This window comes from Melanerpes formicivorus, unplaced genomic scaffold (assembly GCF_026170545.1).
Source record: "Melanerpes formicivorus ecotype bairdi unplaced genomic scaffold, bMelFor1.0.p_v2 SCAF_278, whole genome shotgun sequence".
Lineage (NCBI taxonomy): Eukaryota > Metazoa > Chordata > Aves > Piciformes > Picidae > Melanerpes > Melanerpes formicivorus.
The window spans coordinates 39,661-67,326 of record NW_027142630.1 but is presented as its reverse complement, the minus strand read 5'-3'; the positions used below and the strand labels follow the sequence as shown (position 1 = coordinate 67,326).

The 27,666-nt window shown below is 63.2% G+C and overlaps 2 protein-coding genes and 1 long non-coding RNA gene across 3 annotated transcripts in view; all 3 read right to left on the bottom strand.

Moving 5' to 3' along the window:
- Positions 1–10,707: 10,707 nt before the first annotated feature.
- Positions 10,708–27,666, bottom strand: part of LOC137458793 (uncharacterized) — a 30,312-nt gene continuing 13,353 nt past the window's right edge. The window contains exons 2-5 of the mRNA XM_068170055.1: positions 14,648–14,812; positions 12,019–12,137; positions 11,358–11,481; positions 10,708–10,809 (exon numbers count right to left, since the gene is read on the bottom strand). Of these exons, the coding sequence (XP_068026156.1) occupies positions 10,708–10,809; positions 11,358–11,481; positions 12,019–12,137; positions 14,648–14,812 (510 nt within the window). The remainder of the gene's footprint in view (positions 10,810–11,357; positions 11,482–12,018; positions 12,138–14,647; positions 14,813–27,666) is intronic.
- LOC137458797 (uncharacterized) lies at positions 15,418–16,583 on the bottom strand. Its single transcript, XR_010991963.1, has 3 exons — positions 16,538–16,583; positions 16,046–16,171; positions 15,418–15,495 (listed from the first exon to the last, which is right to left on the bottom strand). It is a non-coding gene; the product is annotated as an uncharacterized lncRNA (long non-coding RNA).
- On the bottom strand, positions 16,642–22,673 carry LOC137458790 (ubiquitin carboxyl-terminal hydrolase 36-like). Its single transcript, XM_068170053.1, has 13 exons — positions 22,412–22,673; positions 22,120–22,341; positions 21,304–21,414; positions 20,105–20,207; positions 19,452–19,519; positions 19,218–19,288; positions 18,773–18,855; positions 18,350–18,461; positions 17,909–18,049; positions 17,503–17,606; positions 17,086–17,215; positions 16,755–16,837; positions 16,642–16,654 (listed from the first exon to the last, which is right to left on the bottom strand). The coding sequence occupies exons 1-13, from the start codon at positions 22,671–22,673 to the stop codon at positions 16,642–16,644; spliced, it is 1,503 nt and encodes a 500-aa protein (XP_068026154.1).

Genomic DNA, 27,666 nt, shown 5'->3' with positions numbered 1-27,666 from the left:
CAGAGAAACATCTCATGGCTTGCCTTGGCTTGGCAGGGACCATTCAAGGTCATCCAGTCCAAGCCCTCTCCACTTCAACCTCTGTGCTGCTGGAGCTCAGCAGTGCACATCAGGGTGCAGCTCCTCTGCAGAGCTGCATTCCCCTGGCAGAAGGCTCCAGGCAGGAGGAGGCCCAGTGACCCATCCAAGGGTGCTGGCAAGACCTGGCTGCCCTTGGCACAGCAGGGCTGGCTGGGAGCCTGGGGCAAGTGTCACTGTTCCCAGGAAAGCAAGTTAAGCTGCCAGTTGCAGTGGTGCCATGGGGATGAACATCCCTGATCAGCAGAGCTGGCACTGGGCTCCTGCCTCTCCTCCAGCACTTGGTGCCAGACAAGGCCTCTGCCCATCTTTGTCTGCAGAGGAGAAATGCTGCAGCTCCAGCCACTGCCTGCCCTGCTGGCTTCCCCCAGACACAGGAAACCTGCCCTCCTGCCTTCCTTTCTGCCTCTGCTCCCAGGCTGTGAGTCACTTCTTCTCTCTGCCCTTCCCTCCTGCCTCAGCACCTGGCACCTTGGCACCTGCCACAGCAGCAGCTGCCTTCAGCCCCTGCTTTGGTAGCAGCAAGTGCTGCAGGATGGAACACAGAGCAGCCCCAGCCACTGATGGTGGCCAGCAAGGAAAGCAGAGGACTCTGCCAGGGGGAACCTGTGGCCTTCAAACAGTCTCTTGCTCACATTCTCAGGCCAGTGCCAGGGGGCTGCAGGACAAGTCCCAGGGGAGGTGATCTGATGGGGAAGGCTCAGCCCTTGTGAGGGACCTCACCTGGGGAGTGCTGGAGAAGCCTTCCAGCATCACCTCCATCGTTTGGCCTGGCCTCAGCTCCATCCTCTTGGGCCGAAGCTGAAACACAGGGCAGGCAGCAGGGGGGCCCTGGGAGGAAGCTTTGCCCTTGGTGCTGCTGAGGGAAGGCAGCCAACGGCGCTGGCCAGGCAGGGAGCAACCTCCCACGGTCCAGCGGAGCCGCTGGGTGCGGCGGCCTCGGTTGGTGACCCTGAGGCTGTAACAGCAGGGAGCCAGGCTGCAAGAGGAGCAGAGATGGAAAAGATCAGGAGAGCTGCTACTGCCCAGCACTCACCCAGCTGCTGCTGCTGCTGTCTGACCACACAGCTGGCAATGGAACCACCTCTGAACTGCTGACCTAGCTCAAACCTTCAGCGGGAGCCAGCCCGTGCCTACCCCTGAGCTTCTCCCCACCCAGCAGCAGCTCTGGTTGTGCCCAGCCAGGGAAAGCTTCCTGAAGCACATCCTCTCAGCTGCTGTGGGCAGAGCAGCACCAGCCCCTGCTGCTTCACACTCAGCAGAGTTGTAGCAAAGGGCTGCCTGAGGGTCAGGCTGGATCAGACCCTGAGCTGGCCTGACCTGGCTGCAAGCCCCTATGACAAGAGGGATCTGGAGGTGCTGGAAGGTGTCCAGGGAAGGGCCAGGAGGATGAGCAGAGGGCTGGAGCACCTCTCCTATGGGGACAGACTGAAGGAGTTGGGGCTGTTCAGTCTGGAGAAGAGAAGGCTCCCAGGTGACCTCATTGTGGCCTTCCAGTATCTGAAGGGGGCTACAGGAAGGCTGGGGAGGGACTGCTCAGGATCTCAGGCAGTGATAGGACTAGGGGGAATGGAATGAAGCTGGAGGTGGGGAGATTGAGGCTGGAGGTGAGGAGGAAGTTCTTCCCCATGAGAGTGGTGAAGCCCTGGAATGGGTTGTGCAGGGAGGTGGTTGAGGCCCTGTCCCTGGGGGTGTTTAAGGCCAGGCTGGCTGAGGCTCTGGCCAGGCTGATCTAGTGTGGGGTGTCCCTGCCCATGGCAGGGGGGTTGGAACTTGTGGTCCCTTCCAACCCTGACTGATACTATGACACTAAGCAGATGGAGGAAGAGCTCCAGGCCACTGCAGCTTCCCCTGGGCAGCTGCTGCCTCAGTTGGCTTCCTCTGCAGATGCCAGCGGGGAGCTGCAGGGTGTGGACTCCTCAGGGCCTGCCCGTGGCAGGAGGGTTGGAACCAGATGATCCCTTCCAAACCAAACCATTCTAGGATCCTATCTGGTGGTCAGGGCACCACTGGCTTCGCTGGTGGGGGGCCCTGGCATCCCTTTCATGCCTCCATCCTTTAGGAAGCATCCAGCCCTCATCAGCCTCTGCTGACCAGAGCAGCTGGGGTTGTGTTTGAGACAGAGCACTGAGCCTAAGAACATGGATCACCAGGAGTGTGGCTGAGAGGAGCAGGGCAGCCAGCCCAGCTCTGGCTGCTGAGGAAGCAGAGCCACAGCCAGAGATGAACAACCAGAGCCAGACAGAAACCCAAGGGAATGTCCCATGGGGATGGAAAGAAAGCCCAAGTGCAGCTGGGCAGACATGGCCACCCTTTGCTCCAGGAAACCCCTCCAGGGATGGGGACTCCAGCACTGCCCTGGGCAGCCTGGGCCAGGCCTTGTCCCTTAGGGGAAGAATTTGTTCCTCATGTCCAACCTAAACCTCCCCTGGAGCAACCTGAGGCCATCTTCTCTCCTCCTATCACTTGTTCCTTGGGAGAAGAGACCAACCCCCACCTGGCTCCAGCCTCCTTCCAGGCTCTTGTAGAGACCTGGCCCTCGGGGGGGATCGCTCCTCGGCTGGGCTCAACCCTCCAGCACCAGCCTCTGCCAGACTGCAAGACAAGGCAGAGCCCAGCTGAGGCCAGGAGCCACAGCCCTCGGTCTCTTGTGGGCTGGAGGAGCAAGGATGTGAGGGCAGCAAACCAGAAGGGCTTCCTTTGCCTGCAGCTGAGCTGGGGGGGCTGCAAGCAGCACCTCTGCAGGAGCTGACACCCCCCTGTGCCACCCTCCTCTCACAGACTCCCCTCATTAGCCACCACCTCACCAGCCCCAGAGACACTCGGCCTCAAGAGAAGGTTGTTTCCTCCTCCAGCCTCCTTGCAGGGAGTGCTCCCTGGCCAGCAGGACATGCACTGGCATGCAGATCTGCAGCTCCCAAGGCTCCAGCGTGGGGGCAGTGGGACATGCTCCACATTTCAGGGCTGTGCTTGGGACAAGAGGCCCTGCTCAGCCCAAACCCTGCAGCATCCCTGGAGAGGTTTTGCCCTTTGGAACAGGAGGCAGCAATGTGCTGGCAGGCTGGGCACGAGCCAAGCACATTGCATTGGGCAGGAGCCAGGGGGAGGCAGCTGGAGTTTCCAGCCTGGCAGCCCTGAGCTCTCACAGGACAGCTGCTAGAAATCTCCCTCTTGGAGTTTCCAACTAGCCCTCTTGGCCTCTCACTACAAGTCCTAGTCAAAAGTCTGTCCCCAGCGTTCTTAGAGGCCTCTTTAAGCACTGACAAGCTGCAAGAAGTTGACTTTCCTCCAGCAAATCCCAGGGAGAAGATCAGAGAGTCACAGAATGCTTTGGCATGGAAGGGACCTTCAACTAGTTCCAAGCCCCTGACCTGGGCAGGGACAGCTTCAACTAAAGCAGCTTGCTCAGAGCCCTGTCCTCAGTTCAAAGCTGAGGGACCTGGCATTGCTTAGCCTGGAGACAAGGAGGCTGAGGGGAGACCTTCTGGCTCTCTACACCTCCCTGAAAGGAGGCTGGAGCCAGGTGGGGTTCAGTCTCTCCTCCCAGGTACAAGCGATAGGACAAGAGGCAATGCCTCCAGTTGCACCAGGGCAGGTTGAGGGTGGCCATGAGCAACAATTCCTTCCCTTGAGGGCTGCCAAGGCCTGGCCCAGGCTGCCCTAGGCAGGGGTGGAGTCCCCATCCCTGGAGGGATTTCAAAGCCTTGGAGCTGTGGTGCTGAGGGCCACGGTTCAGTGCTGAGCTGGCAGTGCTGGGCTGAGGCTTGGCCTGGAGGATCTGAAAGGTCTTTTCCACCCCAAGGCATTCTGTGATCCCAGAGCTCCAAACCCATGACTCCCACAGCCAGAGACCTTCCACAGAGGAAAGGGAGAGCTTGGAAACAGGCTCCAGGCTCACTGCTGCTCAAACCTCTCCTCAAGCTCTGGGCTCCTGAGGGCTGCCCCAGCTGAACCTGCCCCCACAGCCAGGCTCCCCTGGCCACCTTCTGATGGAAGATCTTGCTTGCTCTCTCAGGCAGCCAGCTGGAAAGGCTCCAGAGGAGAACTGAGCCCCGGGTGGCCACAGAGCAGCCATTGCCACTGGAAGCCTCTCCAGATACTCAGCACCTCTGCCTGGAAGGCTGCAGGGATGGGGCTCTGATTGCAGAGCTGCAGACACCGGGAGGCCTCCTGCAGAACTTGGATGCTGCCAAAATCGACCTGGCTGGGCTGCACAGAGACAACTGGGCCCTCTCCAGTGCTCACCAAAGAGACCTTCTGCTCCAGGGAGGAGAGAGGAAAAACACCATGGGGAAAGCTGGCAAGGGTCAGACAGCTCTGGGGCTGCTCCTGCTCGGGGGAGAGCTCTGCCTGCTGGAAGCTGGCAGTGTTGGAAGCCTGAAGCAGGAGGCCTGCAGCAAGGGTGGGCTCTGGAGGGACCCCAGCTGAAAGCCACAAGCTGCTGTTGTCAGGGGGAAAGAAAGCAGCCTGCCCAGGCTGCAGTCTCTCCAGCAGCTCTCCTTCCTCTGCCCTGTGCCTGCTCCCAGCCCTGCTGCTGCTCAGCCTTGCCCCAAACCACTCTCCCTGGCTTCTGCTGCTGCACAGCCAGGCTTGGGCAGCAGCTTTTGGAACACTCCCAAAGCTCCCCCTTGACCAGCAGCCCTAGCTGGCACCAAGCTGGCTCTGCAGAGGAGAGATCATGGAAGCTGCTGCTCTGCTTTGTGCTCTGGGGTAATCCTGGCACCACCTGAGGAACAGAGCTGATGGCAGCACTCCAGCAGCCTTTTGGTCTCTTGAGCCAAAGCAGTGTTCTTGCAGAAGCAGCAAAGAGCACTGGAGGTGGCAGCTGGATGCCTTTGCTGCAGCACCTTCTCACTCATTCCAGAGCCAGCCTTTGCTTCAGCAGCACTCTGGGCTGTCCCTGGCTGCTCCTCCCCAGGACCCCCAAGGCAGCAGCAGTTGTTGCTCCTCTCCTAAGAGCAGAGGAGGAGAGGCAGGGACAGTGCTGGCTCCTTCCCCCATCTGCCCTGTCCCCAGTGCACTGCTGTGGCACACACTCTGATCACCCTCCCAGAGGGCACCACGCTGCCTCTCCTCTCCCCCTCACCCAGTGCCAGGGATCCCTGTGGTACAAGCCCCCTTTGCCCTGCAAGAAGCCCTGTACACCTCAGGCTCCAGCAAGCCCTGTGGCACGGAGCAGGCCCCTCCAGCACTCCCCAGGGGGTGTCCTGCACGCCCAAAGACGGCCACACGGGCAGGAGTGTGCTGCTCTCCTGGCACCTGGGCCCCCAGGGTCAGTGGCACCTCCACGGAGCTGTGAGGCTGAAGGAGCCCACAGGGCACGGGGCTGGAGCCCAGCACAGCAGCATCCTCCTGGTGCTTCTGGCAGGGGCAGGGGCACAGAAGGGGCTGGGCTGAAAGGGATCTTTCAAGCTCCTCCAGTCCAAGCCCCCTGCACTCAGCAGGGACAGCTGCAACTGCAGCAGGCTGCTCAGCACCCCTGACAGCCTGGCCTGGAAAGGTTCCAGGGAGGGGCATCTCTCACCTCCCTGGGCACCCTGGGCAGGCTCTCACCACCTTCAGAGTGAAAAATATCTTCCTCTTATCCAGTCTACATCTCCCTCTCTTAGTTCAAGCCATCCCCTCTCCCAACAGGCTCTGAAAAGCCACCAGAAGCTCTCCCTGGAGCCTTCTCCTCTCCAGGCTGAGCAGCCCCAACTCTCCCAGCCTGGCCTCACAGCAGAGGGCTCCCAGGCCTCCCAGCATTGCTGTGGCCTCCTCCAGCCCCACTCCAACAGGTCCCTGAATGTGCTGAGGCCTCCAGAGCTGCCCCAGCACTGCAGGGGGGGCTCAGCAGAGGGGCAGAATCTCCTCCCTGCCCCTGCTGCCCACTGCTGGGGACCAGCCCAGGGCACAGCTGGCTCTGGGCTGGTACTGCACAGTGCCAGCTCAGGAGCAGCTTGGCAGCCCTCAGTATCCTCAGGGGCTTCTCCATAGGGCTGCTCTCCAGCCTGGGTTGATCCTAGCAATCAAAGGTTACTGCAGAGGGAACTTGTAGAAAAATGTCAACCCTTAAGGTGTGCACAGCAGCAACTCACAAAGAGTTTGAAATCCCTGGCAGGAAGGCACAGAATGAAAGGCAAGACTTGGATGGCCTCAGCATCCTCAGGGGGTCCCAAAGCTGCTGCACTCACAACTCTCCCTGCTTGGGCTGGCAGAGCAGCTTCTCACCACCCTCTGAGTTCTCCTGCATGACAGCACCCCAGAGCCAGAGCCCAAACTGCTTCCCAAAGAGCTGAAATTGCTGCCTGAAGTTGATGCTCAGGAAGGTTCCCATTTCCCTGCTTCCTGAGCTTACATTTGGGCAGCTGAGAGAGACTGAATCTTGGCTCTCTTGATGGGACTCAACAAAGGTAAAGTCACCTTTGCTGCTTGCCCAGGCAATGGCTGATGTGTATTGGGAGCAGCCACTGGGATGCCTCTCAGGAAGGTGCAGAGATAAGCAGACTGCAGCTGTCCTGGAAACAGGCAGAGGCCACTGCTATCCCTGCTCTCTGGAACACACACCTCTGAAAAGCTGTTCAACAGATCTGAGCAACTACTGGCTCAGGAGAAGGCCAAGGCAGGAGAAAGCCAAGGCAGGAGAAGGCAAAGACAGGAGAAGGCCAACACCAGAGGCAGGACAATGCTGCTCTGAAGGAAAACGGAGAGCATACCAGGAGAGGAAAAATGACAGAGACCCTGGAAGAAGCAGACCAAAAGGAACCCTCTCTCCATGTCCTAAGTTGTGCCTGCTACAACTCATGGAGCTGCAGAGGCTGCTCAGAGGACAGCAATGACCTCTGCTCTACAGCCAAAGCTGCAGCACCCTTCCTCCACAGACCCAAACTCTCTTGGGGGGTGAGGGGGTGCCAATAGAATTCCTCTTCTCTCTCTCCCTATTTTCTCTCTCTCTCCCCTTCTGATCCATCCACTTTATTTGTGTACTACATAGCCTAGCTGTTGCTATTTTGGCCTCCTCTGTGCCTCTAATTTCCTAACACAGGAATATTCACAAGAACTGAGGCTCTTTCCCTCTCCAGACCAAGACAGTGGGTTCCTGTTCCCAGCAAACCTGTAGGATGGACTGGAAAGCATCAAGGTCTCTCTCTCCCAAAGCCCTTTGCTCCCCAGCACAGCCTGGCTGAGCCCTGGGGGCAGGAGGTGGGTGGGGGTGATGCCAACCTGAGGCAGCAGTGCATAGCAGCCTGGCAGGTCGCTGTCCTTCCCCAGGGGCAGCAGCTGCTGGGCAGGGAGCTGCAGGCAGCAGCGGCCGAAGGTCACCACGGGCTTGGGCACTCGCAGAGCAGGAACCACACAGCTGGGCAGAGAGAGGGCCAGAGGCAATGGAGACACTGGCAGAGGAGAGGCTGCTTGACCCCTCGTGTGGCATGGAAGGGAGCAGAACACAGCTGCCTAGAGCAGAGTGGCTGCAAATTGCCACCAGCAGCCTGGCCTGGAGCAGCAACCCCGTGGCCAGCAGGAGCAGGGCAGGGATTGGCCCCCTGGGCTCAGCACTGCTGAGGCCACCCCTCACATCCTGGCAGCACTTTAGGGCCCCTCACTCCAAGAAGGCCACTGAAGGGCTGCAGCAGGTCCAGAGAAGGGCAACAAAGCTGGGGCAGGCTCTGGAGAACAGGGCTGGGCAGGAGCAGAGCTGCTGGCTGGGCTGCTTTAGCCTGCAGCAAAGGAGGCAGAGCAGAGCCCTCCTGGCTCTCCACAAGTCCCTGCAAGGAGGCTGGAGCCAGCTGGGGCTTGGGCTCTGCTCCCAAGGCACAAGTGACAGCACAAGAGAAATGGCCCCAGGCTGTGCCAGGGGAGGGGCAGTGCCAAGCAGCCACAGAATTGCTGTGCCCTCTAGGAAAAGGCTCAGGGCCAGGCCTGCCCATTCTGGGCAGATGCTCCTCCAGGGGGCTGCCTGCAAGCCCTGCTGCTCCCAGCTCTGCCTGGGCAGAACCAGCTCATGAGGCAAGGCTCCTCCTGGGGAGCTGCAGCCAGCAAACCACATGCAAGGGGCTGGAGGCAGCAGGAGAGCCAAAGGGCTGCAAGGAAAGTGCTGGTCCCTGGCTGTGAGGGGCAGTGCCAGCAGCTCCTGGCCCACACCATCCACATCCAGCACCAGAGCCAGCTCATACAAGCCCTGGGTGTTGGAGCACAGGGTGAGCTGGGGGGAGAGCAAAGCCCCAAACACTTCAGCACCCCCACAGCTGCTGCCTTTCCATTCCCAGGCCATGGGAAGCAAGGGAGGCCTTGGCCCTGGTGCTGCTCCATCTGCAGAGCACAGGCCCTGGCAGCACCACAAGGCTGCTGGCAAGAGCTGCTTGCAGAAGTGCCTGTGGCAGCTCCCAGGCCATGGGTGAGAGGAATGCAGGCCCCAGCAGGCTGCCACTCAGCACTGCATGGCCAGGGAACAGCAGCAGTGCAGGGCAGAGCTGCTGCCTCCAGCAGAACCACTCCAGCTGTGCAGGGGGAAGCTGCTGCAGAAGCTTGGCCCAGCAGAACCTGCTCAGCTCACAGCCACCACAGCTTCTGCAGTCCCCCTGCAGAGCACTGCAGGGAATCCAACTCATCCTGCCCACAGCACAGGAGGGAGAAGAGCAGGCAGAGAAGCTAACTGCTTCCTCCAGCCACATCTCTCCCTGCAACAGCCTCCTGCTGCCCTCAGCCTTCCTCTGCCCAGCTGCAGGCCAAGGAATCAGCCTAAGCAGCTCTGAAAGCCTCAGCAGTGGCTTCTGGCCTGCAGCCTGGGGGGCAGGAGCTGCAGCTTCTGCCTGCAGGCTCCAAAGGCTGCTCCTTCAGGCAAGCCCCAGAGCAGCACAGCTCCCAACAGCCCAGCCCTGCTGCAGGGCTCTGCCTGGCCTCCCCCTCCCAGCCAGCAGCACTGAAGCCCTCTCCCAGAGCAGGGCAGCCTCAGCCCCAGCTGCTGAAGCCCCTCTGGCCCCACTGCTCCCTACCTGGATGTCCTGGAAGCTCAGGGCAGGGATGGTGCCTCTGCCAGGGCTGATGGTGAACTCACAGGGCCTGAGGCAGCTCCTGGCTCTCCTCTCCCAGCAGGGCAGAGAGGTGTCCAGCCCCTGGGCAGCGCTGGGCACGCTGGGCTCTGCCACACCGTCCCCGGGCACACGGAGGGTGAAGGCCACAGGCAGCAGGGAGGTGTTGGTCAGGCGACAGAACAGGCTGGGAGGGAAGCCTAGGAGAAAGGACACAGCTCTGCACCTCTGCACACAGCTCCCCTGCCTCCTGCAGGCAATCTCCTGACATGCTCAGGCTGCCCTTGGCCTCTGGCTCTCTTCCCTCTGAGCTGCAGCTGCCGCGGAAGCCAAGCAGCTCTGTGCTGGCACTGCTGGGGGACAACAAGTTCCCCATCGGGCAGCCAGGGGCCCTCCTGGCCAAGAAGGCCAAGGCTGCTCTCAGCAGAGGGTGGCCAGCAGGGCACAGCAAGCACCAGGAGCCTGCAGCTGCAAAGGCCTTCTCCAGGCCAGCAGCTGGAGAGGACTCTTCTCCTCTTGCATCCCAGGCTGCTGCCTGCTGGCATCCCTCTGGCTCTGTCTGCTCACAAGGAAGCCAAGAGACAGGGCAGGGATGGAGGGAGGGGAGGCTGCAGCTCAGCAAGGGCCAGCACTTCTCTTAGCCAAGTCCCTCAGCAGGAGGAAAACAGAGAGGCATCCTGGCCAGGCTGAGCACAGCTCTTCAGTCAGCCCAGAACTGGCTTCCCAGGCAGAGCTGAGAGCCCCTCAGGGAAAAGCCTTCTGGGAGCCTGAGCTGAAGCAGCAGAACCTGCAGCTCAGTGCTCAGGCAGCAGAGCTGGGCCTCTGCTGGGCAAGGAGAAGGAGCCAGGGCTCTGAGCACACCAGGGCCTGAGGCAGAGCTCTTTCTTGGCCACATTCCCTGGCACTGACAACCAGTGGCCCTCCCAGCACCAAGCAACATCTCACCCTGCAGCTCAGGGGGGCAATGGTCTCCAAGCCTGGCAACATTGACCCCCAGCAGCTATGGGCTAGGCCAGAGCTTCAACTCCCTGCTCCTGCAGTCCCAGCCCCTGGGCCCTGCTGGGGCTCTCACAGCCATCCTGCTGCCAAGGACTGGCAGCCTGGGGCTGATCAGACCATCAGGGACCCCACAAGACCCTGCTCTGCCAGTCCTTTGGGCCTCTGTGCCCTCAGGATGGCAAAGCCCTGCCCAGGCAGCCTGCAGCCCTGCTTGAACCTCCTGCAGGCTGCTCTGGAGGGCCACCAGTGCTGGAGGCTCTGAGGCTGCACTCTGGGGCTGCAGAGCCCTCGGGCTGTGCTCCAAGGCCAGGCCACACTCACCCCAGGAGCCGTCCCCGAAGCGCAGGCAAGGGACATGGAAGCGCAGAGGGGGTGCAGAGACACAGCCCCTGGGGGGACACAGCAGAGGAGGCCTTGGCTTGGCTGCAGAGCACTGCAGAGCCTGCAGCTTGCACTGCTGCTGGCAGGCTGCAAAGCTGCTCTCACAGCACAGGGGGCTGCACTCAGCCTCTCACCTGACAGCCAAGGGCCCAGGCTCAGGGATCCTTCCACACTGCACCTCAACTCCTCTCTCAAGTGCCCCAGGACAGGGGGACAGAAGCAGACCTGCAGGAGTTGGAACTCATCTGGCCAAAGGAGGCCCTGGCAGGGGCAGGAGCTGAAGCAGGAGCCCAGAGCTGCAGCTGCAGGAGGCATGGATGGCTCCTGTCTTGTGCAGGATCACCTGCAAGACATCCCATGGCAAGCCCTGAGGAACCTTCTTGCCTTCCAGGAGGCTGATTTGTGTCCTGCCCAAGCACCTCCCTGCAGGGTTACACCCCCCTTGATGGGGGCTGAAAAGAGCCCAGCCCCAGCTGCTCTGGCTGGGCAGAGAGAGACTTGGCTTTCCCCCTCCCAGGAGGAGGGGGCCCCTGGCTCCAAGGGGCTCTATGCCACTGCCCCTCCCTGCCCAGCAAGCCTTGCTAGGCAGGGCAGAGCTCTGCTCCTGCTCTCTCTTTCCCCTGCACAGCCACTGCTGCACAGAAGGCTCCCCAGGGCTGCTGCATCCCCCCCCTGCTGCTCCCTGCTGCATCCACACCTCCTGAAGAGCTGCAGCCACTGGCACCAAGGGAGTCCAGTGCCAGCTGGGGCTGCCTTTGGATGCTTTGCCCCCTGCCCTTCACCCTATCCCTTTGGAACCTGCCCTGGGACTGAGATCTACACAAAGAGAGTGGAACAAGGACCTTTTCTTCTGCCCAACAGATTCCAGACCATTTGCTGTCCTGAGCTTACCTCTCCTTTCTCCTGCCTGATTTGCTTGACCTTCCCAGCCAAGGGAGAGGGGGAGGGAATCTCCATCAGCTTCCATTTGGGCTTTTGGCCTGCAGGTCCAGCCCAGAGCAGCACAAGCTGACAGCTGGCAAAGGCAGAGGATGCTGCCTGCTGCTGCTTGGCAGAAGCCAAAGGGGAGTTCAGCCTTTGGGGGTTTGATGCCAAGCAGCCAGGACTTCATAGAATGGATCCTGGAATGGCTTGGTTGGAAGGGACCTTCCAGCTCATCCAGTTCCAACCCCCACCAGAGGCAGAGACCCCTCCCACCAGCCCAGGCTGCTCCAGGCCTCATCCAGCCTGGCCCTGAACACTTCCAGGGAAGGGGCAGCCACAGCCTCCCTGGGCAGCCTGTGCCAGTGTCTCCCTACTCTCACTCTAAAGACTCTTCCTAAGCTCCAGGCTCAAGCTGCCCTCCCCAAGCTTCACCTCATTCCCTCTCATCCCCCCTCCCAGCCCTTGGCCAAAGTCCCTCCCCAGCTCTCCTGGAGCTCCCACAGCTCCTGGAAGGCTGCTCTGAGCTCTCCCTGGAGCCTTCTCTTCCCCAGCCTGAACAGCCCCAGCTCCCACAGCCTGTCTCCACAGTGGGACTTCCCCCCGAGCCCTGCCAGCCCCTGCTGCTCACCTCAGAGCTGTTGCTGGAGCCAACCAACAGCTGCCCAGGGTCCAGCTGCTCAAGGCTGAAGCAGAGCCAGGGCCCTCGGCCTTCCCCTTGGATGTGCAGAGGCAGCCTGGCCTCACAGCCTGGGGGGAGAGTTCCATTGGATGACTCCTTGAGGCCTTGAGGTGGGAAGGGAGCTTCCAAGGGCAGCCAGCCCAAGCAGCAGCACTCAGCAGAACAGCTGCAGGCACAGCAGGGAGCTCTGAGCCCCAAGCAACCTGACCTGAAGTGGTGCCAGCAGTGGGGCACCTACCCCTCCCTGGGCAACTGGGGCCAGGCTCTCACCACCCTCAGTGTCAAACATGCTGGAGGTCTGAGGAGGTCAGCCAAGGGGCTTGGAGGAATCAAGGAGCAACAGGAACTGACTGCCCACTTAAACATCCTGGGCTTCCTCTTCAGGCTCACAGGGACCTGGACTCTGGGCCAGTGTCTGCCCCGGGGGCACAGGGGATCCCCCCTGGGGGCACAGGGGGTCCCACCCCGGCAGAAGAGCCAAGGGCAGCCTCTGCTCATCTCACTTGTCAGCTGGAGCAGCACTTGGATCCTTTCTACAAGCTCCAGCCAGCTCCAGTGCTCACTGCAGGGCTGCAGCACCACAGCAGCACCCAGAGAGCACAGCAGGCTGCCCAGGAGCCAAGGGCAGCCCCAGGCACAAAGCAAAGCTCTGCTGCAGGCAGAGACAACACAGCCCCAGGGCACTGTCAGCAAGGCTCTGCCTCAGCATCAGCTCTGCTGAGCCAAGGCTGTGGGCAGCATTTGGAGGTCACCTTGGCTCCCCACTTCCTCCTCAAGGGCCTGCTGAGGCTGACACTTCTCCTGGGGCCTGCTCTTGGCTTCTCCTGCCCCAGGAGGAGTTTGACACCTCTCCAAGGAGGCAGCCAGCACTTCCTGCCCAAGCCCAAGAGCCTGAAGAGCCAGCAGAAGCAGAGAACCTTTCTGGCTGGAAGAGCTCTTTCAGCTCCAGTCCAACCATGCTCCCATTGCTAGGGCACCCCCAAACCATGGCCCTCAGCACCACACCAACCCCCCAGGGATGGGGACTCCACCACTGCCCTGGGCAGCCTGCACCAGGCCTTGACAACCCTCAAGGGCAAGAGATCCCAGCCTAGAAAGCAGCCAGGGCCAAGCAAAGCCTGGCCTGAAGAGCAGAGCAGGATGCTGAGCTCCTCACCTCTGAGTGCTGAGGCTGTAGGGAGCCTCCTTGGCTCTCTTCCTGCCCTTGGCTCCTGCAGCTCCTCCCAGACTCTGCTCTCTGGGCAATCTCCGCCGGCTCTGGCCACTGGCCTGCCCCCTGCCCCCTCAGCCTGCTCAGGGCTATCTGAGGCAGCTCTCTAACTTGAGGAGTTGCTGAAGGAGGAGACTAACTTCTAAGCCTGCTTCTGAGGCTCTGTGAGCAGCACCACTCAGCCCTTTGCCTCTGCTGCCTGCTGCTCTGCCTCTGCATGTCTCGGCTTCTGCTTTGGCTTCCGTCTCCCTGCAGCTCCTCCTTTTCTTCCCCTCCTTCTCTTCGCCCTCTGCCTTATCCTCAAGATGTCTTTTCAGCCTTGCTTGCTGCTTGCTGACTCCAGACACCTTTGTGCTGTCCCTTGCCTGGGGGGCAGCACGCTGGGGAGGACTTGGGCAGGGTTGCTTCTCCTCAGCTTGCACAGCAGGCTGAGCAGGGCCTTTAGCTGCCAGATGAGCTGTGGCAGCCCTGTGCTGCTCAGCAGGGGCTGGAGCTGGAGCTGCAGGAGATGATCCTTGCTGAACACCCAGAGAGGCAGCCTGCAAGACAGACAAATCCACCACTGGGCTGCCTGGCACAGCTCTGACTCTGAGCTGCTCAGATCCTCTCTGCAAACCAAAGCCACCACCAGAAGTGTCTTGAAAGCTGTGAGGCTCAGCCCCTGCCCTGCTAAGGAGCCCTGCACTGCTCATCACCAGCACTGCAGCCATGGAGCCCCCTTACAAAAGATCCAATCCAAGCCCAGTGCAGAATCAGGGCTCCAGAGCAGCACTGCAAGCTGTGGCCCTTCACACAGGGCCTCACTGCAGCCTTCCTGCTTCTCCCCAGCCCTCCTGCTCAAGGCCACTCAGCTGCCCAGCCCCTGAGACACTTTCCCTCTTGTGGCCCTTCTGAGGTGCTTGGCTTTGCCTCCAGCTGCCAGCACAGCAAACTTTCAATGGCAAAGGCAAAGCCCTGCAGCTTAGCTGCCATCTTCAGAGGCTGGCATCCAACCAGCCTGGCCTGAGGAGCAATGGACTTGATTGCCAGCAGCCAGGCCTCCTTGTCCTGCCACAGAGCAGAGCTTTGAGGAAGCCTGGCTTGCTGTGAGCCACAAGAAGGGCTGGAAGAGGAGGATCACAGGCAGGGATCATTGGGGAGGGAAACTCAGGACCTTTTTTTGCCTCCCTTTTGAGTGCAAGTCTTAGTATTGAGGCCACCACGTCCTGCCCAAGCTCCCCAGATGAACTGGCACTGCTCCACTCCTCACAGAGCTCTGCTTCCCAGGCAGCAGCACCAGCTGAGGGCTGGCAGCTCCCAGCACAGCCAAGTTCTGTCCCCAAGAGCCTGAGCCCCCCCCAGCAAAGTGTCCCCACCTGTCCTGCTCACCTGTGCTTGGGCCTGCTCCAGCTCTGAGAGCTTCTGCCGCAGCTCCAGCAGCTCCTTTTCCTTCTCAAGCACTTGCTGCCTCAGCAGCTGCTCCTGGCTCAAAGGCTGTGCTGGAGGAGCAGAGGCAGCAGCCCTGGCACAGGCAGGGGCAGTGCATTCCTCTGGCTGGAAACAGAACAGAACCTGTGACACTGCACATCCTGAGGGAGCCAGGGAGCCCTGGAGCTGCTTTGCTTAGAACAAGGTCACCCAGCCCCAGCCTCAACCTAACACCCCCACGGCTCCCATGCTCAGCTCACTCCAGCTCCCTTCCCTGCTGCCACCCTCCAGCACTGGAGCTCACTCTCTGCAGCTGTTAGGAGCTGCACTCTTCAGGCACAATGGAACCAAACTCATTTGAAACCTTTGCCCCCACTCCAATTTGCTGCTGTGACAGGGGGACGTCGCCTAACAGCAGTTCCTCCATGGCCACCCTCCAGAGCACAGGTTTGACATAGGCAAAGCAAGCCCCCCCAGTGCTCTGCATTCAGGAGTGCCTCTGCCCTGCCTCCACAGCCCAGGCCCTGCACTCCTGAGGCACTGCACTCTCACCCAGCAGCCTACAGACAAGGATGGCTGCTCTGGGACCCTCTGTCCGTACAGCAGGCACACACACTGACCGAGGGAGCTGCAGGCTGAGGGCTCACAGGGCTGCCAGCAGCACTCCCAGCTGCAGGCAGAGGTGTCACTGGCCAAGCAGGATCTAGTGACTTGACTCTGACATCCAGGGCATGCAGCTTCTCCAGGGGGAAAACCCTGTCCCACGTCGAGCGCAAGAGGAATAAACTCTTGCGAGTCTCTGTGTCCCCCTGCAGCAACAAAACCACCCCAGGGCTCCCTCAGCTCCTGCCACACACAGCCTGCAGCTTTGCTGCCAGAAGGAAGGCTGCATGGCTGTCCTGTTGCTCTCAGCACTTGGCATCTCAACACACTGGCCTGGTGTGCAGCAGCTCTCAGCAGTGCAGCTCACACTCCCATGCCAAGGGAGTCAGGCAACAGCCTCTGAGGCAAGCAATGAGCCCAGGGGCTTGTGCTCAGCTCTCCAGCCCCTGCAGGACTTTGCCCCACCAGATGCCAGAGCAGGGCTAGCACTTCCAATTCAGCCAGCTCTGCTTCAGCTCAGCTGCACCCTCAGACCCATCTGGGAGACACAGATCCAACCTCCTTGGAGGCTCAGGGCCCACTTGATTGCTTCAAACCACCAGCAGGGCCCATGGCCCTCAGTGCAGAGCCAGGACAGAGATGCAGAAAAGCCAAGCACTTGGTGTGCTTCACCACCCAAGCAAAGCCACCCCTGGGCACAGGGCTCACTGCCCAGCCACAGCTTTGGCCTACAAAACTCTTCTGAAGTGCAGAGACCTTCTCAAAGACAGAGAGAAAGGTTTCCACCAGGTTTGGGGCAAAAGCCTGCAGGTATGCTCCTCCCACGTTCTTGATGATGGAGTCCAGCAGGTAGAGAGCAGGGAGCTTCTGTGCTGGAGGAGCCTGGAATCATGAGAAGAGAGGGAGGAGTTGAGACAACCAAAGCACCTCTGAAGCATTGCAAACCCAGGGATTGCCAGGCTCAGACACCTCAGAGCCAGCACTTCAGCAGGGTTGGAACACTGAGGTTTGCTCGTGCAGGCCAAACCAGCCCCTGGGACAGGCTTGCAGACAGCTTTTAACCCCCAGGCTTCTGGGCAGGCTGGAAAGCAGCCCTCGGCCCCCTGCTGCCCTGCTCTGCCCCTCTCCTGCCTCACAGCAGGACATCTCCCCAGGCCCTCCTCGCCCTCCAGCCCCCCCCAGCCCGCTGGCTCCAGCTGCTCCCCCCAGCAGCACAGCTAGGAGCAGCAGGCAGGGGAACTTCCAAACCTTGGCCGCTTGTGCCTCCACCAGGGCGGCAATGCTGCTGGCAAAGGCCACCTTCTGCTGGGCCAGGACGGTCAGCTTGCTGATGTAGGACTTGCTGCTGCGTGTCAGGCCCTGCAGCTGTGCCCAATAATCCTGGCACACAGCTGACAGCTCTCTCCTGGCTGCTGGGCACTCAGCAGGCAGCTCTGGCAGGCTGGTTCCGCTCAGCAGCTCCGACCCCATCCCAAAGGCGCTGTGGGCTACAGGGCCTCCCACCTCCTCCAGCCCAGGCAGCTGCTTCCCTGGCAGCAGCTCTGCTCTCTAGACAGGGAGAGCAGTTCAGTGACAAGTCCAGGAGCCAAGGACACGCAGACCCTGCCCTCCCCAGCCCTCCCCAGCCCCACACAGGCCTTGGCTCTGCAGGATGGCTCCTGCAAACCCTCCTGCCCTGCGCCTGCCTCCCTGCCAGGCTGCAGCCCCCCTGCCCTGGCAGAGCAGAGAGAGGGGCAGCAGCTCCCAGCACCCAGGAGCACTGGCCAAGAGCAGCCTCCAGGGCTCCCCTGGCCCACCCCTGCTGAAGACAGGAGCCCCCTGCCCGCAGCTTTCCTGACCTCCTCTGGGATGCTGCCAGTGCGGCCGAGCAGGCTGGAGGCAGCCTTGGCAATGGGCCCCTGCCAGCTCTTCCTGAGGCTGGGGATCCTGGGGAAGGCAGAGAAGGGCTGGCATGAGCTGCCAGGGGCTGAGCCTCTCTCAGAGATGCAGAGGAGAAAGAGGAGCCAAAGCTCTGAGGGCATGAGGTGCTCTTGAGGGAGAGTGAAACCGTGACAAGGGGCTGGGCCCCTCCCTGCCACCCTCCTCCCAGCCAGGGCATGCACAGGGCATTGGGGTACCCGGGCCAAGCTCCTGCCCACAGCCAGCCCTGTGCCAGCCCTGTGCCAAGTGCTGGGAGCAGGGGGCAGAGGGGCCAGCAGGCAGCAGACACTCACCTCTGGTAGAACAGCAGGTAGGCCTGCTGCTGCTGCAGGACCTCTTGGGGGGCTGCGGAGCCGACCCGCTCGTCGTCCGCTCGATACCACTGCCCATCGCTGGCCTGCAGCAGCAGAAGAGAGAGCAGGGCTGGGCTGTGCCCAGGCACCTTCCTGGCAGCAGGAGCAGCAGGAGCAGCGCCCGTGGGCACAGCTCCTCTCCCCACGAGGCAGAGGAGGCCCAGGGCAGGCCAGGGGGCTCTGCCAGAGCTGAACCTTCCCCCCTCCTGCGGCACAGCACAGCCTGTACCCCGCAGCCAGTGCTCCCCACCACGCACATCTGCTGAGCACCCTCCTTGCTGGGCCTACAGGGACCCCCCAGCACCCCCCAGCCCTGAGGGGGTGGCACCACAGCTCCTGGGCTCACCTTCACGTAGCAGTAGTAGTGCCCTGCGTGGCAGCTGTGCCCAGAGTGCAGCAGCACCGCATAGAGGCTGTACAGGACGGGGTCCCTGCGCCGCACAGACATGTAGGGGCGGAGGTTCAGCAGCATGGGGTACCGCACCTCCTGCAGAGACAGGAGGGCTCAGCAGCCGGCACAGGCCATGGCTTCTGTGCTGGGGCAAGAGCAGCACAGCTCTCCCAGCAGGGCCACCTCTCCAGAGAAGGGCACTCAGCCTCCTGGTGCAGAGGGGGTGCTGAGGAAGGCGGCAGGAGGAGCCGAACTCCGCCTGCAGCGCACAGCGGGGGAAGGGCTGCAGGAGCGCGGCACAGCTCCCGCTGGCCACAGCAGCACCTCCCGGCCTGCTCTGGGCAGCAGCACCTGGGGCCAGGAGAGAGCCTCAGCCCTGGGCTGCCAAGCGCTCACCTTGGTGATCTTCCCTGCGGCGTAGGGGGCAAAGCGCTTCAGGGCCACCGTGAGGACGTTGGGGGCTCGGTGGATGCTGAAGCGTTTGCTGGCCGACACCTCCTGCTGGCACCTGCACAGGCAGAGCTCCAGCTCTTCAAGCTGCTGCGCCAGCCAGCTGCCTGCCAGCCCTGGCCGGGCAGCAAAGCCCTTGGCACTGACCCTGCTGACAGCAGCCGCTGCTCCAGGGCCCCTGCTCACGGCCACGGCTGCCGGCCCAGCTCCTCCTCACCACAGGAGGCAGCCTTCGCGGCAGGCTTCCACGGCCACGGCCCTCAGGGCTGAGCCGCGGAGCAGGCAGTCGAGCCCTCCCGCAGCCAGCAGGGGGCACACCTGCTTGCCCCAGCACAGCGCCCCCCGGCCGCCCGCAGCCCCCAGCCTCACCTGCCACACTTGTAGGCGTTCTCCCCGCACAGCAGCTCTGCCTGCACAAACTGCCCCAGCGCCTGCACCACGCTCCTGGCCTCCTGCAAGGACAGAGCAGAGCTCAGGCCACCAGTGGCTGTCCACGCCACGGCCCCGAGAGAGTACACCCAGCGTGGGCACAGGGCCACAGGCTGCAGCAAACCCCTGAGCCCCACCAGCTGGCAGCGCCCAGCACCACGAGGGGCAGCTGCAGGGGCCCCAGCACCACGCAGCCTCACGCCCAGGCACCGGGCACTGCCCTGCCAGACACAGCAGGCAGCTCAACAAGGCAGCGGCTTCCCTCTTGCCTGGGCTGTGCCTTGGCACCGGCAGGCTCAGGAGCCCTGAGGGCAGCGATGCTGCAGCTGCAGGAACAGCCCCAGGAGAGCAGAGCTCCTCCCCAGCCCCCACCCTGCCGCCCTACCCCGATCTCCAGCGCCAGGTCCAGGCAAGGCTCGTAGCTGTCCGAGGTGCTCTTGCACTCCAAGCACGTCACTGCCAGAGAAAGAGCACTGAGCGCAGCCTGCCATGGCCCTGCACCCACCCCAGCAGCTGCAGCTGGGCATCTTCTGCACACACTCAGCAGTGCTCCCAAATGATTCCTCCTGCCAGGCAGCCCTGAGAGGCCCAGGCCCAGGAGCTGGCAGCCAACACTCACCACGGGACCGCAGGGAGCCGCCGAAGATCTGCTGAACCAGCGTCGGGGCCTGGCTCTGGCCATCCAACCTAGGCACAGGAGCAGCAGGGCTCACACCGCCCCTCCCCCACGCCCGAGGGCCCCCTCCCCGTGTCCTCAGCACAGCTCCCCCCGCTGCGCTCTGCCCAGCACACAGGCTGCAGAGCTCCAGAGGCAGAGGGAAGTCGCAGCCTCTGCCAGGCTGCTCTCCCAGGGCCACAGCTCCAGGGCTGGCACCAGGCTCCCAGGGGCACCTTCCTCCAGAAGGAGCAGAAGCTGCCGGCCGCGGCTCAGAGCTGTGCGCTGCAGACTGAGGCAGCGCAGGGCCCAGAGGAAAGCTGCTCACCCACAGCCACAGAGCTGCACCTGAGCCAGCTGCACCCCGGGTTCCCGGGCAGCTGGCACAGGATCCAGACCCACAGCAGCCTCAGGAGCGGGGGAGAGGGCCACAGCTAGGCTGGGGCAGAGGAGCCGGGAGAAGGGGGACTGTGGCACAGAGGGGCAGAGAGCTGGGCCATCCAGTGCGGCCCCTGCACTCAGTGCCTCCCTCTGGCAGTTCAGCCTGGGGCACAGGGTCAGCCCTCCCACGGGCACGGGGCACTGGTGAGGGCACAGGGCAGGAGGGCCACACATACTGGGCACAGCCGTTCCTGCAGGCCTGCTGCATGGCGTCGATGCTGTAGCGCAGGAACTCGTGGGCATCCTGCTGCTGCCGCAAGCAGAGGTGCTGGGCAATGTCTGCAGGAGGGGCAGCAGCCAGCCTCAGCATCTGCTGCAACAGATGCAGCTCCTCCCTCCCTCCCTGCTCCCCCGCAGCCCAAACCTGCTGTCAGACTCACGGCCACGGGAGGAGCCCCCCGCAGCCCACGGAGCCCCCAGCCCCTGGCAGGCTCCCTGAGTCACCTCAGGAGAGCTGTCTGCCAAGAGCTGCTCCCAGCCCACAGCTGCTGCTCCAGCATCAGTCCCTGCTGCAGGGCAGGGCAGGGCAGGGCAGGGCAGGGCAGGGCAGGGCAAGGCAGGGCAGTGCAGGGCAGGGCAAGGCAGGGCAGGGCAGGGCAGGACAGGGCAGGGCAGGACAGGGCAAGGCAGGGCAGGGCAGGGCAGGGCAGGGCAGGGAAGAGCAAAGCAGGGCAGGGCAGTGCAGGGCAGGGCAGGGTAGGGCAAGGCAGGGCAGGGCAGTGCACGGCAGGGCAGGGCAAGGCAGGGCAGGGCAGGGCAGGGAAGAGCAATGCAGGGCAGGGCAATGCAGGGCAGGGCAGGGCAGGGCAGGGCAGGGCAGGGCAAGGCAGGGCAGGGCAGGGAAGGGCAGGGAAGGGAAGAGCAATGCAGGGCAGGGCAATGCAGGGCAGGGCAGGGCAAGGCAGGGCAGGGCAGGGCAAGGCAGGGCAGGGCAGGGCAGGGCAGGGCAAGGCGGGGCAGGGCAGGGCAGGGCAAGGCAGGGCAGGGCAGGGCAAGGCAGGGCAGGGCAGGGCAGGGCAAGGCAGGGCAGGGCAGGGCAGGGCAGGGCAGGGCAGGGCAGGGCAAGGCAGGGCAGGGCAGGGCAGGGCAAGGCAGGGCAGGGCAGGGAAGGGCAGGGAAGGGAAGAGCAATGCAGGGCAGGGCAATGCAGGGCAGGGCAGGGCAAGGCAGGGCAGGGCAGGGCAGGGCAGGGCAGGGCAAGGCAGGGCAGGGCAGGGCAGGGCAAGGCAGGGCAGGGCAGGGCAAGGCAGGGCAGGGCAGGGCAGGGCAAGGCAGGGCAGGGCAGGGCAGGGCAGGGCAGGGCAGGGCAAGGCAGGGCAAGGCAGGGCAGGGCAGGGCAGGGCAGGGCAGGGCAGGGCAGGGCAGCCTCCCTTACTCTTGAGGTTCCGGATGAAGGACACCGGCTTTATGGCCTGCCCACTGCTGGCAAACGCCTGCCCCACGTGGTCCTGCATCAGGCACAGCATGCAGAAGCCTTCTTGGCGACCTGGAGCAGCAGAGCAGAGGACAGGACGTCAAGGACAAAGCCAGGAGAGATGGAGGCACGACAGAGGCTGCAGGGATCTCTCTTCCAACAGTGCTCAGCCACGCTCAGTGGTCCCTAGGAGCTCTGTGCTGCAGCACAGCTCTTGGGCATCCTGGGTACACAGGGGCCAGCAGACCTCACCCTGGCTGATGCCATCCCACTCACAGTACCACTGCAACAGCCCTCCCCCTCCCCCCCCCCCCCCCCCCCGAGGAGAGAGCGTCCATGGGGATGGAAAACAGCCACAGGCACTCTCCGGAGGAGGGCACAGGTTGGCCCTGAGGGGCAGGTCCCAGCAGAGCCCTACAGACAGGGCTGTGAGCCCTGAGAGCTCCCCCTGCTCCCAGCTCCGAGCCTCCCACAGCAGCTGCTGCCCGCAGGCAGCCTCCTGCCCTGCCCTGGCTGCAGCCAGCAGAGGCAGCACCTCGCCGGTGCCAGGCTGCAGAGCTGGGGAGCACCGCTAGGGCCAGGAGAAGACAGGAAGAGCCTCTGGTGGAGACAGGGGCAGCAGGGACAGAGAGGGCACAGCCCAACACTCGCAGCCCCTGCCAGGGCCACCTGCAGAGGTGCCGAGCGCAGGACAGGCAGGCAGCTCCCGCTCCCCACGGGCACCCTGGCACTGCCAGCCTGGCACCGCCAGCCGCCCGGCCCAGGCTCCCCACTCACAGCTGCGGCCGTGCTCCTCGGAGAGCAGGTAGTTGGCGAGCGGCGCCGTGTGGCTCAGGCACTGCAGCGTGGCGTTGAGGAAGCAGCTGCGCCCCAGGTTGTGCAGCCCAGCGCCGACCCCGCAGAGCCGCTCCCACCGCAGGGACAGGCGCCCCACGGGGAAGGGCAGCTGCTGGGGCACGGGGACCCCGTCCCCTCCTGCTGCTGGGGCTCGCTCACCGCCTGCAGGGAGAGGGGCGCTGAGCCACAGGGCTGAGGAGCACCAGCGGCCCCCTCGGCCCTCTCTACCTACCCTGCTTGCTGGTCAGCTCCTCCTTGGGGCTGCCGCCGTGGCTGCCAGCCTCGACCCAGGGCTCCAGCTGCTTCCCCCCGGGCTGATCCCCCTTGCCACGACCGGCACGCTCAGACTCTGCCTCCTGCTGCCACAGCTCCTTGGGCGAGGCAGCCGGCGGCCAGCCCGGAGCCCCTTCCTCACCCAGCCCCAGCCGGCGCCTCTTGGCTGCCGGCGCCAGCCCCTCCTCCAGCTCCTTCAGCCTCCGCATGCTGTGCACCATGGCGCCACGCTCGCTGGCCTCGACTCAGCTGTCCCTGGCCACTGAACTCCTTCCTCCTCCTCCTCCTCCTCCTCCTCCTCCTCCTCCTCCTTCTCCTCCTCCTCCTCCTCCTCGTGTCCCTCGCGCTCGGTGTCCAGGCAACAGGCTGAGGCGGAGCGGCGCTGCTGATTGGCTGCAGTGCCAAGGGGGGGCGGGACTTGTCAGGGCGTGGCCGTCGGGCTCGGCGATGCCCATTGTGTGCTGGCACCGCGGCGCAGCCGGGGGGGGCCTGGCCCTGTCCTGCTCCAGCCCCTGGCCCTGGCAGGTGCTGAGGGCAGTGGCACCAGGAGGGATCTGAAGGTGGCCTCGCAGCAGCTCCTCTCCTCCCCTCCTCCTCTCTTCCCCTCCATTCCCGGGGGCCCAGGGGATCCCTCCCTGGCTGAGGAGGGCTGCTGCAGACCCCAGCTAGTAGCTTCCCCTGCTCCTTGACCAGTGGGGTTCTTGTGCTGGTTTGCAGTTGTGAATATATCTCAACACTGTAACTCCTGGAGAGTTTGTACATATTCCTTGCACCCCATTGCAGATTTCCCTTTGCCTATACATACAGCTTTCCTTTGCTTCCAGCTGGGCTGGGCTGGCAAAGGTAATGTTGGGGGGGAATTTCAACCACAGGGAAGAAGGAGCAAAGATCACTGTCACATTTGATGCTCAGAGTTTACATCTGACTGGAGGGGAACAAGCCTTTGGCTGTCAAAGATCCTTCCAGACTTGCATTCCCAGGTACAGCTCTCCTTCAAAGTAAGCACAAGCTGTTCTCCAGGGCAGTATCAAAGCTAGGAGGAGAATCCAGGTGTGTTCCTGAACACCTCCTGAAGTCCATTCAAGGCAGCAGCTGGAAAACCAGCAGGGAAATCCAGCTTCTGGGTGATAAAAATGCCACCATGGGTCTGTTAAGGAAGCACAATCCACAGCACCCTCTGCCCTTGCCAGGCTGTGTCCCTCTGCCTAGATCTGCAGTTGAATTCATTTCTGACTCAGCAGTGGGGTTTTGTTTGCACTCTGCTGTTCCCTGCTCTGCAGAGGAGTTGGGGTTTTGTTGCAGACAAATGACTTGCATGTGCCTAAACAAAAGCAGGAACCACTCCCAGAAGTTTGCTTCTGCCTGCTGGCTTTTAAGGCACTGATTTGATTTGGGTTAAGCTAACCAGGCAGGAATTACAACAAGAGACTTCTCTTTATTCCCCCCCCCAAGATTAGGTGTTACACTTATCAGATTGTGGACAGGTTCTGTTTGCTTGCAAATTCCCCCAGGGTGCTCCTGGGCAGCTTGAGTGCAGTGTAGAGCATTCAGAAAATGGCAAAGGCTAAACCACGAAACAGCTTCACCCCACTGATCAAACCAGAGGCCAGGCAGGAGCTCAGGGAGAGCCAAGGAGAGCGCAGGTTGTGCTCCCGGGGATGGAGCAGGAACTGGGAGATGCTCCCTAGGTCTCTGGCCGGCAGCAGGCTCCAGAGCTGCCGCTTTGTAATCTCATTTGCGGATCGTGTGGCACAGCCCAAAGGGAAAGGCCCTGCCAGAACCAAAGTGTCCTCAGGCACGGCTGCCACGAGGCCAAACTCCTGCGGCAGCCCTGTCGGAAGGGTGCGAGGCAGCCGCAGCTTGCCGGCAGGCAGCCAGGGAGCAGGGCCCCAGGGCAGGCAGGGCCAGGGAGAAGCCAGGACCCAGGGCTGGTGTCTGCAGTGCTGCCGCCAAGGCAGCGAGGCCAAGAGGAAAGCAGAACATGGGAGTGAGCAAGAGGAAGGCAAGAGCAAGAGAGCCCCCACAGCTTGCTGCTCACCCTGCTTAATCTGTTCAGAGACAATGTGTCCCAGGCCAAGGCACACTGGGTGCCAAGCACCCTGCTAATCATAGTGCCAACCCCAAGCGCACTTCCCCCTCCAGCAGCCTTGACCTGTCCCAGGGGAAGGCAATTTCCTGCCTTTGCCTTTCCCCATTCAGACCTCCACTGGTGGAGATGGGGGAAGGAGGGTTTGGAGCGCACTGTAACAGCCACATCCGAGCAAACTCCTTCTTTTAGGTGCAGTGGGGCTTAAACCCGAGATCCAGCTATAGATTGGCCTAGTGACAGAATGGTGTCAAAGCAGCTGCTCTGCTGCATAAGCAGAGGAAGGCACATTTTCCCCTGGGTGACATGTGTAGACCTCTAGCAAGACAGTTCCAGGGCCTCAAAATGCCAGAAGAGGTGAAGAAAGCTTATTCTGTGAGCCCCACCTGCATCTGTCACAATCCCCTCCCAGAGCAACCTGACAGGGCCAGTGCTGACCTGGAGATGTCACCTGAGGGCTGTGGGGGCAGGCAGGGCCCAGGCCAGCAAGAAGAGAGCAGAGACAAGCCCAGATGAGTGTGGAGTCCTGCCTGTGGGCTGGCATCAGCTGGGAGCCCTGTGCAGGCTGGGGAGCAGGCTGGTGCAGAGGGCCCTGGGGGTCCTGCTGGACAGGATGTGAGTGGGAGGCAGCAGTGACCCATAGCAGGAGCTGGGTTTGGGGCTGTGTCCCCAGGGGCATTTCCAGCTGAGGCAGAGCTGGCAGCATCCCCCCAGTGCTGCTGTTGAGGAAGGCTGCTCTCAGGGCTCCTCCCTTTCTCCTCCCAGCGTTTGCCTACGGAGCAACAGGAGCAGGGAAAACCTACCCCATGCTGGGCTCAGAGAAGAGCCCTGGCATCATCTACCTCACCATGGAGGAGCTGTACAGGAGGCTGGAGGCTAGGAAGGAGCAGAAGAGCTACCAGGTCCTGGTCTCCTACCTGGAGGTAGGCTGTGCCCAGCTGTGCCCCTCCTGCTGCCAGGCCACCATCTCCAAGGTCTGGGCTTGTAGTGCCAGGGCTACCCCTGTGCTGCCAGCTGTGCCCAGTGGCCAGGACAGCCCCAGACTGGAAGCAGGCTGCCCCTACCCAGGCTGCTGAGCTGGTGCTGCTGGTCTGCTCCCTCTGGAGCTGGGGGCCACAGGGCACAGGGCAATGAGGGCTTCCTGGCTGCAAGGGCTTTGGAGGAGCAATGGCTCAGTGCCTGACTGGTGAAGCCTCCTGAGCTGTCCCCTGCCTTAGGGCACCTTCAGCTGCTCCTGCTGGCACCAGGTGCCAGAGGTGCTGTTGGGTGGGCAGCAGGCCCTGGGGTCCAGAGCTGCTCTGCCTGCTGCCCTTTGGGGCCCCAAGCCTCAGCCTGAGCTGGAGCTGCCTGCTGCAGGTCTACAACGAGCAGATCCGTGACCTGCTGGAGCCCAGGGGCCCTCTGCCCATCCGGGAGGATCCTGAGAGAGGAGCTGTGGTTCAGGGTCTCTCCATCCAGCAGGTGGGGGTGGAAGCAGGCACAAGGTGTGGGCAGCACTGCGCCTGCCCCAGGGGTGCCAGCGGGCACTGGGGGACCTGGAGGGGGGAGGGGAGGGCTGTGGGGACCCGGGGCAGGGGCTGCGGGGACCCGGGAGTGCCAGCTGGCTGGGTGCTGGCTGGCAGCAGCGCTGAGCCCGAGGCCAGAGGAGCCCTGCAGAGCCGCAGGAGGCCTCAGCCTGTGTGCCTGTGGCCGCTCGGTGCCCGTGCCGGGGCTGCGCCGATCCCTGCCCTCTGCCTGCTCCCCGCCAGCCCAGCTCGGCAGAGCAGCTCCTGCAGATGCTGCTCGGGGGCAGCAGGAACCGCACGCAGCATCCCACCGATGCCAGCGCCTCCTCCTCCCGCTCCCACGCCGTGCTGCAGGTGAGGGGTGGTGCTTGGGGCAGCCCTTGGCACCGCTGCCCGGAGGGGCGAGCCCGAGCGCCCTGCGGAGCTGCAGCCTGCCCTGCCTGTGCCCTGCCAGGTACAGGTGAAGCAGCAGGACCGCGCCGGGGGCCTCGCTGGGGCTCTGCCGGTGGCCGAGATGAGCTTGGGCGACCTGGCCGGCTCGGAGCGAGCCGCGGTGGCCAAGAGCAGGGGCGAGCGGCTGCGGGAGGGAGCCAGCATCAACCGCTCGCTGCTGGCCCTGCTCAGCGTCAGCCAGGCGCTGGCTGGGGCCGAGGGAAGGCTGCCGCCGAGGGGCCCTGAGCGCCGTCCCCAGGGCAGAGCTGCCGTGGGCTGAGCGTGGCCAGGGCTGGGAGCCGAGGGCCAGCCCCTGAGCGGAGCCTCGCTGTGCCGGGCAGGGCAAGCAGAGCCACGTCCCGTAGCGGGACAGCAAGCTGAGGCGGCTGCTGAAGGGCTCCATCGGCCGCACCCTGATGCTGGCTGCCCTCAGCCCCTCGCTGCTCTGCTGCCAGGACACCCTCAACACCCTCAGGTGTGCCAGCAGGGCCAAGGAGATCCAGGTCTCGGTGAGCACCTCGCCCCGCGGCCGGCAGCTGCTGGGGCTGCCCGGGAAGGAGCCTGGGGCAGGCTGCTGCCTCCCTGCCGCCTCCCTGCCGCAGCCGGGCTGCCTCTGGAGCCCCTCTCAGAGTCGGCTGCAGCCGCCCGGGCCCCACCAGCCCAGGGCAGGCTGAGGAGCTGCCCCGCTGCCGCCTCAGCGGAGGGGAAGGAGCTGTCCCGGTGCTGCTCTCAGCTCCGCTCCTCCCTCTCCCTGCAGCTCAAGAGCAACCTGCTCAGCCCGGACTCCCACGTCTGTCCGTGCGTTGTGCTGTGTGCGCAGCTGAGAGCGGAGGTGAGCTGCCGGGGGCAGGGCTGGGCTCTGTCTGCGGCTCTGCTTTGCCTGGCACCCAGCCTGCTGAGCTGCTGGGGCTCAGGGCATGCTCTGAGCCAGGGCTGCCCCTTGCTCACAGGTGGCAGAGCTGCAGGCCAAGCTCCGTGCCTAGGAGGATGCTGCCCGGGGGGCACAGAGCCAGGCGCCAGAGCCGCTGCCTGCCCTCGGCTCCAGCCCCTTGGAGCTGCCCAGGTGAGGCTGCTGGGCAGGAGGGATGGAGCCTGGGCTGGCACCTTGGGGTCCCCCATGGCCAGGAGCTTGCAGAGTTTGGCTGCTGGCTGCAGCCCAAGCGGCTGCCAGGACGCAGCTGAGCTGCTCTG